This window comes from Lissotriton helveticus, chromosome 5_1, assembly GCF_964261635.1.
Source record: "Lissotriton helveticus chromosome 5_1, aLisHel1.1, whole genome shotgun sequence".
In the NCBI taxonomy this organism is placed as follows: Eukaryota; Metazoa; Chordata; class Amphibia; order Caudata; family Salamandridae; genus Lissotriton; species Lissotriton helveticus.
This window is the reverse complement of record NC_136065.1, coordinates 1,298,497,296-1,298,517,412: the sequence shown is the minus strand read 5'-3', so window position 1 is coordinate 1,298,517,412 and position 20,117 is coordinate 1,298,497,296. Positions and strand designations below refer to the sequence as shown.

Sequence of the window (20,117 nt, the reverse complement as noted above, 5' to 3'; positions counted from 1 at the left end):
GTGCCCTCAATTGTTTTTAGAAGAGCCTCGCTCTCTTCTCCCTCCTTGTCCACAGCGGCAAACTGGGACGCATAGTGAGAGACCCAAGCATTTGGTGAAACATAATTAATAGGTTCACCCCTTTTAATCCCCCTACCCCATTTGACGATATCCCAAAAGGAGCACATAGATCTTTCTTTACTAGCACTCAGGAGCTCCCTCCAGTATTCATTGTCCCAGTCACTTTTGGCCTTAAGTTGTGTTTTTTTGTACGTGATTCGGGCGGTCTTGATCTTAACTATATCTTTGGTTTTTACTGCATCTGATAGGGCCCTGTATGCAACCCTACAGGATTTGCCATACCATTGATCCTCCTTTCTCGCTGGCCTACTCTGTTTTTTGATCACCTTTTTGACGAAGAAAGATCTTAACTGATTAAAGAAACTTTCGTGAATCCGACTAGCATTTGACACGATTGCCTCCACAGTGGAATTGTTCCTTAGTTCCACTATAGCCTGAACAGTCAGATCCCTCATGGCAGCAACACCCTCTTCATTCATTACACAGTTTGCCCATCTGATTCGTCTATGGTTATTTGAGAGGGCTATCTCCACACAATCCCCCAGGCCCTCACGTTTTAATAGATCAAATAACCTGAATGATATGATTAATGGGTTATGATCACTCTCTACCCGTTCCTCTATCCGCATGTCATCAATAATAGACCAGTTCTCCTTATTTGTAAGGATATAATCTATGCGGCTATGTGATATACCGTTGTTAAAGGTAGAGGCACCATGTTTGTCGGAACCCATTCTTCCATTGGTGGCACGTAGGCCATGCTCCACACATAGGACTTTGAGTTGTAGTGCTGCCTCTGACCATTTTTTAATAGGTGGTATTGTTAGCTGAGGGATCTTCCAAATGTAGTCCTCTTCCACTGTAAGATCCATATCATAGCTGTCTAGGGGTTCAAAACAGCAATTAAAATCTCCTGCCACAATAATGTTACCTTTTCAGCGGTATTGCTCAAGGAGAATATCTAACTGATCAACTGCTTCGGTGGGTTTACCACCTGGGAGCCCCCTGGAATAAATATTAAAGACAAGGAGGTCCTTAAAGTCTGAGCTTTTGAGTTTGATTAGCAAAATATCTGGGCTGTTTGTGACCAGCTGAGTAACGGAATATCTACTGTCCTGCTTAACCCATGTCAGCAAGCCTCCCTTTGGTCTTCCCCGTAAGCTAGGGATGGCAGAAGTGTAAAAGTTTAGATATCCTTGCTTAAATTCCGGAGTTACCTGCCATGTTTCCTGAAGGAGGATTATATCCTTATTATCCAGAAAGGCTAGCCAGTCCAGAGATGTTACCTTACTTCTCAGTCCTGCCACATTCCATGACACCAGAGTTGATAGGGCAAGAGAATTCGTACTTTCAAATTCGGTGTGGGGGTCAACGCTAACCATGCCCTCTTTGGGTAATAAATCCCCGCATAGACTAGTATCTAATGCCTCCTGATTTAAATCAATTTTGTTTTGTGCTGTGTTGTCAACCATACAATCAAATGGTTGATTAGGGCCATTTGTCCCTTCCAGATCCACTGAGATATTACATTTACCCATTGTGTTGGTCCGGAGCGCCCGCACCCCACCTATTCATCATGGTGTCCCACCTTGGCCCTGGAGTCTTAGGATACGTCACATTTTGCCGCTCACCATAAAAGCAATTTAGGGTGAGAGGAACAATGGTGCCACTCCTGCGTTGAGGGGGGAGTATATTTGACAAAACATTAGGGAGCACAGCCGAATGGGAGAAGTTCACCACTACACAATCTCCTTTAAACTTTTTCGGTCTGTTCCCTATCCAGGCTGCCCTTCTAGCCGACATAATCTCCCCTGCTAGCTGCTGTTTCCCTCCAGGGGCCATCTGCATGTTACCTGACAGCCAGTGCAGCGCCTTACTAGAGAGAGATGTTGGGGATTCTGGCTGCCCAGGTACCAAAGGTGGGACGTTTGCCAGTACCAACACCAAGGGTGAAGCTTCTACTATAAATTGGGGAGAGTCTGTCTCCTGACAAAATACAGGTGGTACGGTTGATGTTGGCAAAACCTCCTCTCTTACTACTGGGTGATTATCTACATTTACTGGTGGCTGACCAGAGGGGATGATTGCTGTCGTACTCCTCTCAGCCTCTACCACACTCACACCATTCTCCCCAGATATACCTTCTAGATTTGAAACCAGAGTTGCTATGTTACCAACCTCCCCCTTTACCTTATTCTGAATCCCACCCAATTTTTGCAAGTCAGCAGTGAGCTTATCAATTTTGGCCACCATTGGTTTGATAATAGCTTTGATTTTACACTCAATCATATCTGCTATCCTAAGAAATAGCTCATCATCCATAATATGCTTTGCGCTATCCTCCCCGGCATCCATATTCTTATCCTTAGTTTTCCGTGGTGGTGAAGCCCTTTTCCTCCTTAACCCTGAGCGTACCCCGCCACGCTTGGGTTGGGTCTTTTTACATGTTCTGGCTGTCCTAGTTTCCTGCTCTGCAGAGGAAAGATCATCTTCTATGACATGGACATGTGTCTCAGGATCAGAATCGGCATCACTTTCAGGGTCAATTTCTAAATCAACCGCTGGGAGTGCGCTTTGATCATACTTGCCACTGGCAAGAAGATCGGTTTCAGGAGCGTCACTGCCAGCAGCCTGTAAGGATGTATCAACCATGAAGGATGATGGAGATGGACTCAAAGGAGGGAGAACTGGGGATTGACTTAGTCCTAATGACTGTCGCCTTTCGCTATTAATTTTCCTTACCACTTGGACCATGTAATTATCCATCGTGTTGGACGTGGTTGGAGCTAGTTTTTTCGGCATGCTACACAATTGCAGGTTAGCGCTCAAAAGAATATTGGAAGTTTATAGCCCAGAATAAGCAGTACTCAAACTAGAAAAAGGGAGGACACAACAACAATCCTCTATAAGATTTAGTGGGGTTAGGCAAAATAGTCTTACTGCAAGAAGATGCCTCGAACTTGATAAGGGCAGAGTGGTCGGCCCAGTCCAGTCGCGGCCAGTCTCGGACTGTCTAAGACTGTCCACCCTTTGTCCGGGCTTCGTCCGGCACGTCCCGCGCGCGTCCTCGCGGGACGAGGGACCTTGCTCTGCTTTAAGCGCCTCCTGGCGCGCTCAGCAGCGGCGTCGTCGTTGCGCCCCAAGGGATCCTGGGGATTGTGGTCCTTGTGTCAGACTGGCGGAGCCAAGCCCGGCCGGTCGCTCGCGGTGATTGTAGGCGGAGCCAAGCCCGGCCGTGCAACAGAGAAGCAAGATTTCAGCAGTGAGCCCCGGCAGCAAAAGAGTGATTGTTAAAGGACTCAGCACCTGGCTCTGCTTTAAGCGCCTCCTGGCGCGCTCAGCAGCGGCGGCGTCGTTGCGCCCCAAGGGATCCTGGGGATTGTGGTCCTTGTGTCAGACCGGCGGAGCCAAGCCCGGCCGGTCGCTCGCTCGCGGTGATTGTAGGCGGAGCCAAGCCCGGCCGTGCAACAGAGAAGCAAGAATTCAGCAGTGAGCCCGGCAGCAAAAGAGTGATTGTCAAAGGACTCAGCACCTGGCTCTGCTTTAAGCGCCTCCTGGCGCGCTCAGCAGCGGCGTCGTCGTTGCGCCCCAAGGGATCCTGGGGATTGTGGTCCTTGTGTCAGACCGGCGGAGCCAAGCCCGGCCGGTCGCTTGCTCGCGGTGATTGTAGGCGGAGCCAAGCCCGGCCGTGCAACAGAGAAGCAAGAATTCAGCAGTGAGCCCGGCAGCAAAAGAGTGATTGTCAAAGGACTCAGCACCTGGCTCTGCTTTAAGCGCCTCCTGGCGCGCTCAGCAGCGGCGGCGTCGTTGCGCCCCAAGGGATCCTGGGGATTGTGGTCCTTGTGTCAGACCGGCGGAGCCAAGCCCGGCCGGTCGCTCGCGGTGATTGTAGGCGGAGCCAAGCCCGGCCGTGCAACAGAGAAGCAAGAATTCAGCAGTGAGCCCCGGCAGCAAAAGAGTGATTGTCAAAGGACTCAGCACCTGGCTCTGCTTTAAGCGCCTCCTGGCGCGCTCAGCAGCGGCGGCGTCGTTGCGCCCCAAGGGATCCTGGGGATTGTGGTCCTTGTGTCAGACCGGCGGAGCCAAGCCCGGCCGGTCGCTCGCGGTGATTGTAGGCGGAGCCAAGCCCGGCCGTGCAACAGAGAAGCAAGAATTCAGCAGTGAGCCCTGGCAGCAAAAGAGTGATTGTCAAAGGACTCAGCACCTGGCTCTGCTTTAAGCGCCTCCTGGCGCGCTCAGCAGCGGCGTTGCGCCCCAAGAGATCCTGGGGATTGTGGTCCTTGTGTCAGACCGGCGGAGCCAAGCCCGGCCGGTCGCTCGCGGTGATTGTAGGCGGAGCCAAGCCCGGCCGTGCAACAGAGAAGCAAGTATTCAGCAGTGAGCCCCGGCAGCAAAAGAGTGATTGTCAAAGGACTCAGCACCTGGCTCTGCTTTAAGCGCCTCCTGGCGCGCTCAGCAGCGGCGGCGTCGTTGCGCCCCAAGGGATCCTGGGGATTGTGGTCCTTGTGTCAGACCGGCAGAGCCAAGCCCGGCCGGTCGCTCGCGGTGATTGTAGGCGGAGCCAAGCCCGGCCGTGCAACAGAGAAGCAAGAATTCAGCAGTGAGCCCCGGCAGCAAAAGAGTGATTGTCAAAGGACTCAGCACCTGGCTCTGCTTTAAGCACCTCCTGGCGCGCTCAGCAGCAGCGGCGTTGTTGCACCCCAAGGGATCCTGGGGATTGTGGTCCTTGTGTCAGACCGGCGGAGCCAAGCCCGGCCGGTAGCTCGCGGTGATTGTAGGCGGAGCCAAGCCCGGCCGTGCAACAGAGAAGCAAGAATTCAGCAGTGAGCCCCGGCAGCAAAAGAGTGATTGTCAAAGGACTCAGCACCTGGCTCTGCTTTAAGCGCCTCCTGGCGTGCTCAGCAGCGGCGGCGTCGTTGCGCCCCAAGGGATCCTGGGGATTGTGGTCCTTGTGTCAGACCGGCAGAGCCAAGCCCGGCCGGTCGCTCGCGGTGATTGTAGGCGGAGCCAAGCCCGGCCGTGCAACAGAGAAGCAAGAATTCAGCAGTGAGCCCCGGCAGCAAAAGAGTGATTGTCAAAGGACTCAGCACCTGGCTCTGCTTTAAGCGCCTCCTGGCGCGCTCAGCAGCAGCGGCGTCGTTGCACCCCAAGGGATCCTGGGGATTGTGGTCCTTGTGTCAGACCGGCGGAGCCAAGCCCGGCCGGTAGCTCGTGGTGATTGTAGGCGGAGCCAAGCCCGGCCGTGCAACAGAGAAGCAAGAATTCAGCAGTGAGCCCCGGCAGCAAAAGAGTGATTGTCAAAGGACTCAGCACCTGGCTCTGCTTTAAGCGCCTCCTCGCGCGCTCAGCAGCGGCGGCGTCGTTGCGCCCCAAGGGATCCTGGGGATTGTGGTCCTTGTGTCAGACCGGCGGAGCCAAGCCCGGCCGGTCGCTCGCGGTGATTGTAGGCGGAGCCAAGCCCGGCCGTGCAACAGAGAAGCAAGAATTCAGCAGTGAGCCCCGGCAGCAAAGAGGCTTTATCATATTTTACTCTTTTGCTGCAAGATGTCTTTAAAAATAAAGATGTTCCTACAGTTAAGTGGTGCAAGATTCCCTAGTTGCTTCCTTTCTTTAATACAATGTATCCTTTAGATAAATGCTTGACTGTTTAACATCTTTTTAGGCCTCGCCTGAGCCAGCACATTTGCTGGTCTGGCGAGACATTTAGTGAGTGGGCTTTAGAAATCCGACCACACGCTTTTGCTTGTGGCCTAAAGCTAGCGGTTACCAGCATTTACACGCACATCCGCCATCTGGCTTTCCTATCTCTTCCTCATTAAGCACATCGCTCAAGCGCATCGCTCGCGGGCACCCTTAAAGCGCACGCTCAAAAATCAGCATTAGTTATTCACTCCTGCACAGTGTGTGAACTGAAAAGGTAGCCCCCAATTTTCCCACTATACCACACACCCATATCATTCAATGCTTTTCGCCCACAGCTGCCTATGCACACCGCCAACAGCACTAAATATGTTACCAGTAACTATTATAAAACGTACATGCCATACTTACAGTATTTTCTCAACTTCGGTCCGCCCCACTTCTGGTTCTCAACTGCAGGATGCTCCGTTCATATAACACATTCCTGCCCATACAAATCCACTGTCACCCTTCACCACAACACATAGCCCCCTTGCTTTCAAACAACAGTAAACTAAACAACTCCCCCACCGGGCTTCCAATTTCCAGCGAAGTGTTGCTCCTTTCCAAATAACTCACGCAGTCCAAACCGCCACACTAATTAACAGCACATATGTATCAAATGCTCAGCAACATTGTTCTTGCAAGCACAACAAAAAACCGCTCAGCTTTACTGTCTCAATAGTTGTAAACAGTATATAGGTTTTGAATGCTTTTTTTAATACATATGCAACTGCTCATCTTTATGCATATAAATTACTATGTTCCAAACCACAATATTTTAGGGGACACGCACTAAAGGTTGCTCTAATTCCATATTGTGCACACATGGCCAATATGCCTTTTTAAAAGCCTATGTAATATTATACTTGCTAGTTTTAAAAAACACATAGAATTGTTCAACAGTTTCCTCTTACCTGCTTTGTGTGCCATTCTCTATACTGTTATATTACAGTGGTTATTTTTATATTATATATGTTACACAATATTAGCTCACTTTATCGAACATATTTTACTCTTACAAAACGACTCCTCTATATATATGCAGAGCAAAAAATAAATTGCTGTACGTACATCTTTACTTACTATATTTAGCCAACTCCATTCCGCCACACTTTTACCTCATAGGCTTAAAAATGCTCTGTATCACTATTAACTGCCCAACCCCTACAAAAAATAATGTGCACCTTCGGCGCAATACATACCCACTCCCTCTTAAACAACAGTAGCCTGACCGATTCCTTTATCGGGCCTCTCATCTGCCGGTGAACTCTTGCTACTTTGCAAGTTACCTATGCAGTCCAAGTCGCTGCACTAACCAAAACGACACATGAATTTACACCCAGAGCAACACCACTTCTGCAAGCACATAAAAAAGGTTCCATTGTATATTAAGCGCAACTCCTAAAACTCTGCCCCCCATGGGGTCACCACTCACTTTAAGTCATTACACAGGGCTTTCCTTTCTTACCTACTGCTCCCCTTATAATCCCCCGCCTGGCGCCAACAGTCCTCTGACCTCTCCGCCTGTACTAACCACATATCACACCTACGCTCCCAAATGCTTTTGGTCTGCCGCCGCCCCACAAAGCTCACCAAAGTAATCACATGTGCCAGATACCACCCAACTCCCCCAGAAATATTTAATCTCTACAAAAACTTCAAAACGCGAACTTCCGGGGCCCACTCACCCCCCCAAAAGCTCCCTGCTACCCGCTACCACTAACCTCATCAGCGCTACAAAGCTTCTCCAATGGCCTAATAGCATCTCCTCCTTACCCCATAGCCTTGGCTGCATACCCTCCCTCAGTCCCCATTATCCATGCACCACACCCTAAAGTAGCCAATACTAAACTGTATGCTACCAACTTACATACAGTATAAAACCAGTACATATAAAAACAAGCATTTGCAATTCAATAGATCTCGGATTTACGTGAGTTTAAGCTATTGGCATTGTAAAAGGCAATGCCTTTTATTTATGTTTTAAAATCAAAAACAATATTAAAAGGCATTGTCATTTACAATGTTAATAGCTCAAACACGTGTCATGGCTCATTAAATGCATCGCTTGCGGGCACGCTTTCAGCCCGCGATCGCGATCACTTTCACTTTGACGGCCGCTGTGTATGTCTGTTTTCTCTGGTTCTTTCATTCATGTCTTTTCCATTTGCCCTCTGCGGAATCTCTTCTTTTATCGTGTTTATTTTGCCTGTTCTCTGTCACCTTCTTCTCTCTTTGGAATTTACACTGTTCATGTTCTCTATACCTCTTTCTATCTTATCTCATCATTTTATTTTTCCTTTCGTCTATTATTTCCTTTATGTGTTTTACTGCTACTCTCTTTTCTCCACGCTTCTTTTTTTGCCCGCTCCCCTGCCCTTTTCACTTCCCTCTCTGACAGGGCCAGACTGACTACCGGGCATTTTGGAATGCTGCTGAGCTGGGGGCTGATTTTACTGCGGTGGGGGCTGATTTTGTTGATGGAGACCTGCGTATGCTTTGAAATAAACAAAGCAAAACGAATTTCGTTGGGAACACGCAGGTCCCCATCAATGAAATCAGCCCCCAGCTCAGCAGCACTCCAAAACGCCCGGTAGCCAGTCCGGCCCTGCTCTCTGACAAGCACTTTTCCCCTCTCCGCACCTTCCCTCCTCAGCCCGTGCACTGCCCTGGCTCCCGCCTCTGGCAGATCTTATCTTTGGGCCTGTGCACCTCAATAGAGAAACCACAACTTTAAAGGCAGGACTTAAGGGAGGCTGACATAATGAAGTCAACAACCCACCCTGCCCCCCCCCCGCACTGTTAGCCTTTTGAAGAAACGTCGGTGACATCTATATCCATTACAGGGAGATGTTGGCGCTGTTAATTGCTTATTGGCCCTTACCAGGACAGTGAAGATTTGTATTATATTAGGGTCTTTTGCTGTTTGCCTGAGTCAGTCACTACTCACTGCACCCTACCTCACTCACGGATCGGTCTTCACTCACTGATATACCCCTTGCTTGCACGTACATGGCAACTATTTTAAAATGGAAGCTTTAACAAACAAGCATTGGCATAGCCAATAGGTCTCGCCTTTAGGACCTTATAAGTGTTTAGCCATGCAACAGTTGATGTTGTTGCACCAAGGATATTGTGCTGCATACTTAAATACTTATAAGGTCCCAAAAGCAAGACCTATTGGCTATGCCAATGCTTGTTATTGTTAGTGCTGAGTCCAGTAAACAGCAGGCCAGTGTTGCTGTTGATCAGGGGGTCTGGGGTAAAGGCGGCCCTTGCCGTACTTTGATTATCAACGGACTCTAAACAGTGGCAATTGCTTGGGATAATATTCCAACTCAACTTTTGCGCCGATTGTGCCACTCTAGGCTCAGGCCCGCCTAATGCAAATCAATACTGACCCTGGAAATGGTCCATCCCGAACCTTGTTCATCTCACTCCTCCACCTAGCAGCCAACTGTGTTTCTTAGATGGGAAATTTGATAGTCATATCCCATGAATCTGCTGAATAAGCTACAACCTGGGGAAAAAAAGAGGAAAGAGGGAAAAATGAAGGAGGAAAGGGTGATGCCAGGAAACCCTTCACACACTGCATCCTTTCTCTCTGTCATCTTTTGGTACAAGGGATGAGAAGGGCGTTTTAGGGAAAAGCCATTATCCCTAATATACCCTTTCCCAATCAAGGAGCAATAAAAACGTTCAGCAAGAGCTGCCCGTCATAATTTGAAATTATTCTTTATTTGTCTACAGGATATCTGTGCAAAAACGAAAGTAACGATGTTAAAATAAATAAAAAATACCTATTCCAGCTGCCTTGCATTTTAAATGTCACTCATGGTTATTTGCGCTATTACTGAATTAATTTGCTTCTGCATCTCAATAACAAATGATGCATGTTCTCTTCGCTGCCTGCCTGCATAGGGGTCATAATTAAAAAACCGTTGCTAAGAGATGCTCAACAGATGAAAAAGAATAAAGTAAGCAGCTTTTGGTTTATCTTTTCAAAGTGCAGAAACACGTGTGCGCACCACTCTGGACCCGGTGAGGCACCATGTCCGGGAAAGCTAGGAAGCTGGGATCTACCAGGCGGAGGACGGGGCGGCCCTCCCGCGACCCCGAGGACGGGAGCAGGGCCATCACGACTTTGGACGAGGAGCCGCTAGCCTCCGACATCATGCAGAGAGTGCAGGAGTTTTTCCAGGAGTGTGACGTCGACGACAAGGGATTCATCACACGCGAAGACATGCAGGTAAGGCAGGGTGAATGGCGCTCGGACTGTGAAATGGCGGCGGGACTACCTCCGGGTGGGCTGGACGCTGGGACATTAGCAAATTAGGCTGACGGCACATTGAGAGAATCAGGGACGGCCTATCGGAAATTTGGGTCAGGCAGTCCTAATGGAATCGATTTCTGGATTTCTAGGCATGGCCAAAAGGAAAATTGTTGGATTTAGACAACTGGATGTAAAATATGGTCTGGCGTGAATATTGTGTCCCGAATAGCATTTACAAAAAGATTGTTCTATTGGGTGTAAATATTCTATTATTAACTCTAATTGAGCTAGTTTTGTAAACAATGTTTAGGAAACAATATTTATGTCAGACATATTCTGACTACCAGTCTGGTACCATGCAATTTAGGCAATACCTAGAAAAGAAAAGTAGGAATTGTAAGGCAAGACCGAGAAGGAAAATTGGAGGATTAGGTAAGGCCTAAATGGATTTTTTTTAATCAAAGGTGCAAAACTATTGACTGATACAGGCAAAACTGTTTAGCAACAAGAAACAACAATAGATGAAAAGCCCTGCGTAAAATGCAGACTAAAAAGACTGTATCTGTAATTAAAATCTGCTTTGGCTTTTTATATATTTAATTTTATAATAGGTGCATCATTCTACTAGAGTGACTAGACAAAAAGTGATAATATTAGTGTCCCACGAAAGCAGGCATCAAGTCCTCTCAGAGTTTCTCGTATGGGCAACATTATAAACCCCTTATGGTTTCGCCCAAAGGTATTATAATAAGGGCGTACGTACCAGACTGCAGAAACAGGAAACCAACAACGTAGATCACTTCTCTTGCTATTGTCTACCTCCTGTAACCCTTTGAAGTCTCTGTATGTGCACCCAGCGCGTTCTTATGCCACACCAATGACATGGAGGGTCTCTGCGCCAAGCACTGTTCAGAATGTGTACGCGTGCTATACATTAAACACAATCAAAAGTACTAGCAATCAATGAGATGAATGAGATAACAATGTCCTACAGCGCAGGAGAACCAGCATCTTAGTACTCATTGACCTATATTAACCATTAAATGGCTACCTTCCGTCGACGCTATCTTTTTAGTATATGACTCCATGGAACAGTCGATCTGTTTCTTAGCAGTTTAAAACAAACGATGCACATTAATCAGGGTAATAAACACGTTTATCAACATTCACAAAATATTTATGCACTCCTTGATCAAAAGATAAAGGTGTGGATCATACAAAAATTCAGTAGAATAACACATTAATATATTTAAATATAATCTAATACGGACTAATTAAAAACTACTAGCCCATAGGGTTGGTCAGGAGGCAAACATTTATAAGAATTCAACACAACATTTTTCTGAAAGAGGGGACACAAACCGTATGAATTGTTCTTTATGTCAAACCCTCATTCGCTTTAAACAGTGTGTAATGGAACCACCTAGATGGAAAACCTGCACAGTGACAGGGGGCAGAACCCCTCTTCACTCTTTCAAAAGTATGTCAAACGCTCCTGCGATCTAATCGTCTGCTGTGTGTCGAACTCCAAGACCATAAACCTGACAATATGCAGGTCAAAAGGGTTGGGGCAGGGTCAGGATAACAGCAGGCTATGGTAATGTTTTGGCAGTAAAGAACCCATTTGTTGTACCAAACCAAACAATGATATTTACTTTGAAATTGTTTTAGTTTTATGTTATAATAAAGGGCAATGTGAGCGTCTGTAGAGTGCTGTGCTGGGCGCCTATTAGTTTGCAAGCTGGTGCAAGAATGTTAGTTTTTGTTACAATGCAAAAGGTTTAGGCTGTGAGAAGTGTTATCAGTATGTATCGGTTTTGCCTAATTACAGAGTTGGATTTTCATTATGTGTGGATTCAACAATTAAAAAAATATTTCAGAGTTAAGAAGTGTTTGATGACTTCTTCTTCAATGTCGGCAAGTTTAGAATTTTCTCCAAACCACCCCCTTAGAACAGGCATAAGATATGTGCACTGTAAAGACAGAGGTAGTTAAGCATGGTAAGATGATATTGTAGCTTAGGTAGGTATGGAATATTATGTATTGTAGGTAGGTATGGGAGGTACAGTAGATATGACTGGTATGTTCTGGGTTGTTTGGTTTGTACAGTAGTTTGGGTAAGGCAGGGTGGTATGTATGGTTGTTTTGGTAGGTATGTTAGCTATGTTAGTTATGGTAGGCACAGGAGGCATGGTAGGTAGATTGGATTGGCAGGTATGTATGATAGGTTAGGTATGGGGTTGTGGAATGTTAGGTATGTTAGGAAGCTATGGTAAGTGAGGTACGGTAGGGAGGTTAAGTATAGGGCAAAGTAAGGTACGTATGGTTTGATAGGTTAGGTATGGTAATCATTTTAGGTATGTAGGTAGAGTACTAGGTAGGTCTGGTAGGAATACATGCTAAGTATGTAGTAGTGGCAGGTTGGTATGGTAGGTATTGTAGCGTCTTCCCAGTCGGGGTACCCGTAAATTACTACGCCACACACGGAGTTAGTATCACACGTCCTTATTCATCCGCGTGTACTACGAACTCAACATGATAAAGCAGCCTTCATTGCGATGCACAATTTTCATTACGTCATAGCTCCATAGAGTTCATCAGGAGCCAAAAGGGTTCAGTCATTGTTAACTCGCAAGACACTACATCTCCCCCTCTGTTAAATGAAAACGTACCAATTTTACAAAAGATATACACATATATACATTTAAATCTCTTCAATTAATCTCTTTGGTTCTGTAATTGTTTTACCTGAATGCATTGTGCAAAGTGGAGACCTGTCACAATCGTGATTCAAGAGCTGCTGGGATGGTGAAAACGCAGAGTCAGTCACACACGCTTCAGAGTCAGTTTCTCCTTGACCATGAAGATATAGTGAACTAAGAATCAAACGCTTTGGTTGACACCACTTAGAAAGGTTCGGCATCAAAGGGAGCATCAGTTTTTCTTTTCCACATCTGCCGTAGCAGCATTGTGTCTCCTTTCTGGAAGATGATGTTTTTCGTGTCGTCTTCGGTCAGCATATGTTTTTATCTTTTGTTCCGGAACCAAGTACCTCGTACAAGTTGTATTCTCATCTATTTCTCTCTGAGTAGTCCACTGGAGTATCTTGGTTGTCAGTGCTCTCCCGAACATCAATGTTGCCAGACTTTCACTGGTGGTAAAGTGAGGTGTTGAACAGTAAGCTTGCAATGTAGAGTTTCACATTGTTTGTAAATTCAGCATCTCCAGTGTAGCACGCTGACGCTACATGGCTTTCTTTAGTGTACTCATGAATCTTTCAACCAGTCCTTTGGCCTGAGGCCACAGAGGAGTGCTCTTTTGATGAATGATACTCAGATGCTGTAAGAAAAACTTGTCAGAGAGAGGAACAGCTAGAAAGCAGCATTTCCAACTAAATTCGGTCCCTACAAATACTGTGTTGTTCCTTTCAGACTCTGGAATGCTCTTGCTGTGTTCCAATGTTTTATAAATTAGGTCCTTCAGCACCTTTTAGGTGCATTAGTATCATATAAACAGATGACATCTTGATAAATCCAAGAACAGTTAAAGAACATGTCCAACGTGTGTGTGTCATTTTGCACCACATATGTTGAGTTCTTGGGGTTCTATATCTAATCCACCAATATCAAGATGGATAGTAAAAAAAACATTGAAGTAATTCTTCATGAGCCCACACACACATGACCTAGAGACATTCACAGCTTCCTCTGGTTTACTAGTTTCTCTCTCCATTTCATTTCCCAATTTAGAGAAATTGTCATTTCAGTCACCCAACTTCTGCAAAAAATACTCCATTTGTTTGCCATTCCAGGAACTCGAGACCGGTTACACATCTGTTTTGAAATTATCATTCATTGTAGAGGTTGATGCATGACTACGCGCCAGGAAGAGTTTCTTTTAATGAGATCCATATTTAGGTTATCTACATTCAATGGGTTTCTTTTCAAAGAAATTGTAACTTGCAAAGCATAATTAATCAATAACAGAAAGAGCTTCTAGCAATGAAGAAAGCATGCCAAGAGTGGGTGCACTATCTGTTAGATGTATGGCACACTGAAATCCTCTACACCGATCTTCAAAAACTTCACTGATTGAGATTAGCACATGTTTGAATTGCACAACAACTGTGCTGTTATTGTATTTTAACAAATAACATAATAACTTTCTGACCTGATAGATGACTTGTCCAGGTTGGAAATTACAAAAGAGAAGAATGACACAGAAAAATAATCTCTCCCTATTCTCCCTAAAGGTGCAGTAATTTGATTAATTGATTTGGAACAAATAAAAGCCTAATCACGAGCAAACAAGGATCAAAACAAACTGTCAAAACAACCTCTTTTGCCAGGGAGGAGCTTTATATATTCCAACACTAGAATTGGGACAGCAGGCACGGCAGTGCTGGCACTCTTCTCTGTCAGCAGGACATAATGGTAGACTTTTCAAGCTATGCAAGTATGATTTTGGTGGTAAACTCTAGCCAAGAATGTGAATATATTTGCACTAAATAATTCCATTTGCAGAGAAAATAATGATGCCCTACCAAGCCAGATTGTCTTTTAAAGCCATTGCCTGTTCTGCTTCATCCATGGCATATTGTCTCAATGGAATTTGTAACCAATTTGGCTAGAGTGGGCCTGGGTCAAAAATAGGCCTGGGCACCAAAATAAAAGTGGCACACATTAGTAAATTAGGAAGGTAGAAAAGGGCCTTTGTGTGCAAATTGCTGCAGTACTTGAGCTAGTAAAGACATGCCATGTCAGTATTTAGTAAGGTATGGAAGACTGCATGATTTTGGGCTTGCAGAAAGCAATGTTTGCCATATTATCAGGGATATCAACAGTACAATCCGTCCCAGCAGACCATAACCAGGCCCACAAACAACCAAAAACACACCCCACACACTGACCTGTCATACCAGCCCATTGGGGACTGCCTGATTGCTCTAAAGGTCAGTCCAGCCCTGGATCTAGTACATGTTCAAAGGTTTACCACTGTATTAGAGGTCTTAGATCATTTGACCAAAATAGCTCTATTCTGTGCCCCTGAAAAAAGTGCTGACTGCATAGTTACCAAACACTGATTACGGATCAAAGTTGTCAATTTACCTCAGAAGTTTGAAAAGAATTGTGCACATCCTTACGCACAGAGGCATGTTTTTTCTCCTCATACTAGCCCCAAATAGATAGACAAACTCAGTGTGTTAATCAATCTGTGGAGAAATATTGCAGCTCTTTATTGAATGCAATCCCTGACAATTGGGAAGAAGTATTATATTTAGTAGAATTTGTGTACAGCAAGTCGCCTGGTGCTGCATCTCAACTGTCTCCCTTGTGTTGTCTCATTCGGCAACATTAAAAAATAATAACATTAGACCATGCTCAAAAGTAAGGAACAATACAATCAGCAACTGATCATCACAGAAAGTTAAGTGATATTTTGCATACAATTAAGAACCAATTACAAGTTTCCAAGAAATCATTTAAAGAAATGGCAGTTGTTAGACCTGGCATCCTTGGTGTGTTTTCCCTGACTTTTTGCCTTCTGACCTCCTGTTTTGCTGACTTTGTTGTTGAAGGCTTCAGGGTTCTGGGTACTTTACCACTGCTAACTAGTGCTAAAGTGCATATGCTCTGTACTCAAAACATTGTAACATTGGCTTATCCACAATTGGCATATTTAATTTATTTATAAGTCCCTAGCAAAGTGCACTAAATGTGCTCTGGTCCTGTAAATTAAATAACTTTCTGACCTGGCCTACTAGTAGGCCTGTAGCACAGATTGTGCCACCCACTCCGTAGCCATTTAAACTTGGCTCACGCCTGCCACTGCAGAGCCTGTTTGTGCAGTCTTAAACTGCAAATTCGATTTGGCAAGTTAAACTACTTCAAACAAAACACTCACCCCCAGTCACAGATCTGGGTTGAATCCATCATCATTCTTTAGCTCACTTAGGCACCCCAGTTCAGACCCAGCCATATGCAAATCAGTCTTGACCATGTTCCTCATGGAACAGTCCAGCCCAAAGTTTAACTACTTGCCAGGCCCAAAACTTCCTTTTTTTACATGTAAGTCACCCCTAAGGTAGGCCCTAGGTAGCCCCATGGGTAGGGTACAGTGTATTCACGAGGTAAAACATTCACTTTTAAGATTTACATGTCCTGGTAGTGAAATATTCATACATTTGTTTTTCACTGCTGCAAGGTCTATCTCTACTATATGTTCACATTGGGATTGCCTTAAACACCTTTTAGGTGTTATCTCCAATTGGGAGCAGATAGAAATTAGGAGTTTGGTGTCTTTGGACTCACATTTTTATATCACAACGTATGGTAACATTGAATTTTGAATCTAATTCTGTAAATGGCACTTTTAGAAACTTGACATTGTCCTACTTTAACAATTCTGTGCCTCTGCCTGTCTCTGAATACTCGTTTGGGTTGGGTAACAGCTGGGATTTGTGCATTCCCTCTACACAGTCACACAAACGGAGAAGGGGTGTGAGATTTGCATCCTGATTGCCCATCTCCAGGCTAGCCTGGCTGATACCCCAACACTGATTCCAGGATGCTTGGTGTCAGGTCCAGGGAGGACCCTGGCTGGCAGTTTGGGCTGGACTGTTACCAGGTGGAGCAGGGTCAAGACTGATATACATTTGGCTGGGTCCAAACTGGGGTGCCATGGTGAGCAAAACAACAATGGATGTATCCCAGATCTTTGACTCGTGGTGAATGTTTGACAATGTTCAGCATTCCATCCATCTTCTTTTTGTGTTGCTATATCCTATAAATATATGAAAGAGGCTGGATCCCCTAGGCCATCCTTGTCAAGAGAAAGTCAACATCATCAGCAAGGAAAGTACCTTTTGGAAGATATTTTGTACAAATCCAACTTCACCAACACATTGGGTTTGAAATAAATATTTTAAAAAGTTAAGGAATTAGCTTTCTTAGCTGGTACCGATGCAGAGATAACATTATTTAATTTTAATATTAACTTCCAATGCCTTCCTTGGGAACAGCTAACCCTCCAACAGTGAAAATAGCTTTTGGGGACTTCTCACTGTAAGGACATGTTTTAAATTAAACGTTTACATGTCCGACTTTTAAATATTGTGTACCCTCCCTTATGAGTGCACTATATGAACCTGGGTAGGTAATCGATGTAGTCACACGTGGTTCTGTATGAATTCCTTTAACATCTTTGTAGACATTTTTCCATAGATTCTGCTTAACTTTCCTCTTTTCCACATAAATTATTCTTTGCTAATAATCAACGTAAGGCTCATGGTTCCTTCAGAAAGTGAACATGATATATTGTCCAACACATTCACATTCTTTTTCTGTGACAATACATATAAGTTAGAGCAGGATATTCTTGTGCAAGAGGTAATGAATACAATGCTTGAGCAGTGTAAAAAGGGCTCCAAAAATGCTTTGTCAGATATTTGTAAAACTTGACTACGTGTCACTTGGTTCCACCCTATGTTTGCTGTGTCACCGTCATTCAATTTTCCCAACAGGATATAGGGAGTGCAAGCTGTATCTTCTAAAGTGCCGACATTTTGACCCTCTAGTCCATACATATTACTAAACACATTCAATTCGGGTCTTCCTCAGGACTAAAACGCAATAGAAGACACCCTGTGGGGTATAACCAAATTGAAACCCAACATGAGCCATAAATAAACCACAGTACTTCCCTTCTGTAGGTCATGCATGGCTATAACTCACCAAATCCATCTGATAGAACTACGCCCTCCCAGGCACCATAAAACATTCGGGGGCTTATTCATGTGCTCTTGCAACACTTTTGCGCCACCAGTGCCTCACTTTTTGTGACGCACTGGCAGCGTACAAAATGTGGTGCACCAAAAGGTAAATAGAACAAGAAAACTTCCTCAATACCGTAAGGGCAGAGAGGAACTCTCAAGAGGGAGTACCTTCTCCCATGTACTAACAGTAGACCACAAAAAGTACTCCTCTAGTACGTAAATTGTGTTTGCAATTTTACTTAGGTGGAACCTGATCCAACAGTGATGGGAAGTCCCTATGTGACGCTAAGGATAGTAACGCACTAGGAAGTGGGGAAGGAGACAAAATCCTTTTGTTTTATTTACCCTCACACACCCTAGTGGTGTCATGCTTCATCATCGGGTCACCCTGACGCCTAGAAGTCAGGGTGGGCTCGACCGTATTTCAGGGAGTTCTTAGAGAAGTTATTGGCCAGGGGGAGTTAAAGATTAAAAATCCATGGACGGATCCCAGTTACCCTTCATTCTTGGATCTCTCAGGGATATTAAAATTAGAGCTAAACGGGTCAGTTAGGCTATTATGGTCCTAAGACCCTAGTGCCAACATGTTTCAGTCCGCTAATGCCCCTAAAGGGTGCTGGACTTTCTTCAGCGCGATGAAAAAGTCCTCCCTGGAAAAATCCAATAATGAGGGAATTTCCCTATACTGTATTTGATTAGGAGCAGATAGATGCTCCTTTTCTTGTCAGGAGAATATTATCTTATATGTCTGTGGAAATAAAAACAATGAAACCAAACATAGTGTATCATTGATTGAAAAACTGCTACTTCCCATTGTGAGATGTGCTTCTCAATGCCCCTGTGTAGTTCTAACAAACAGGTGAAGCAACACATCATACAGCATACCTATTCGGTGTGTGTAGGACATTACTGTTTAACTTTACCACACTCAACTAGACAGCCAAATATCATGTGGTAGCGACATATGTTGCATCCTGTCAGTATCTGCATCCTTGTGCGTGTAAAATCACTGTGTAACAAATGTGTCATCCCCTTCAAAACCGCAAACGCTGCTAACAATTGCCGTGATTTTCATACATACAATAATGCATCCTTCATTCCTTACCCCGATGGGGGGGTAGATGTATTTCATGATGGACCTCACGTGGTAAAAAGGGGGTAGCCCTGTAGTCACACACTATTATATGATAGTTGTACATAGCCCAGCATGTTGAAAAAGCGTATGTGAAAGAAAACAAAAACAAGAGACAAAAAACCCAGATTACTGTCAGTGGTAATTTCCCCCATATAAGAGTCTAGTTGGCTCGTACCTGAAATTGGAATGAAGGCCTCCAACTACTTACACCTCCAATAGTCCTGCCCCGCTAATTTTTAGGGCTCGCCTGCTGTGCGCATGCGCATAGCTGGCGAAGCTCTATAGGGGCTTAAACAGCGTTTACCCAAGCACGATTCCACTGGCGATTTCTTGAAGTGCATGTGCTTTTTAGGTCATTGCGCAAGCGCAAGCCCTAAAAAGCGCGTGCACAATGCCACCAGCCGCCTGCCTGCCTGCCTCGCATTACCACACCAAAGGCAGCTTCTCAGCGTGCGCTCATCCCCTAATTATTCACGGCCGGCCGGCCGTACTTTCAGTTTCACGGCCGCCGGCCGTGTCTCCTTTTATGCTAACTCCCTCTGTACCTCTCCTTGCATCCTCCTCTTTACTTCGATTCCTGCCGTTTTCTCTCTTCTCCGGCTGTTTGCTTTGCTTCCTTGTTAGGACTTGTGCCCCCCTCACCCTCACCCCCTCACACTCACTCACCCTCACACTCACTCACCCTCAACCCCTCACCCTCACACTCACCCTCAACCCCTCACCCTCACTCACCCTCAACCCCTCACCCTCACCCCCTCACCCTCACCCCCTCACCCTCAACCCCTCACCCTCAACCCCTCACCCTCAACCCCTCACCCTCAACCCCTCACCCCTCACCCTCAACCCCTCACCCTCTCACCCTCACCCTCAACCCCTCACCCTCAACCCCTCACCCTCACACCCTCACCCCCTCACCCTCAACCCCGCACCCTCAACCCCTCACCACCTCACCCTCAACCCCTCACCCTCAACCTCAACCCCGCACCCTCAACCCCTCACCCTCAACCCCTCACCCTCAACCCCTCACCCTCAACCCCTCACCCTCAACCCCTCACCCTCTCACCCTCAACCCGCACCCTCAACCCCTCACCCCCTCACCCTCAACCCCTCACCCTCAACCCCTCACCCTCAACCCCTCACCCTCAACCCCTCACCCTCACTCACCCTCACTCACCCTCACCCTCACCCTCACT

The 20,117-nt window shown here is 45.7% G+C and overlaps 1 protein-coding gene across 2 annotated transcripts in view; it reads left to right on the top strand.

The window, feature by feature from the left end:
* Positions 1-20,117, top strand: part of RAB44 (RAB44, member RAS oncogene family) — a 387,835-nt gene that overhangs the window by 88,054 nt on the left and 279,664 nt on the right. The window contains exon 2 of one of the 2 annotated variants that reach the window (XM_078644134.1): positions 9,750-9,991. In XM_078644134.1, coding sequence (XP_078500260.1) covers positions 9,794-9,991 — 198 coding nt within the window. In that variant the 5' untranslated portion in view covers positions 9,750-9,793. The remainder of the gene's footprint in view (positions 1-9,749; positions 9,992-20,117) is intronic. The other variant, XM_078644135.1, reaches the window with a different exon arrangement.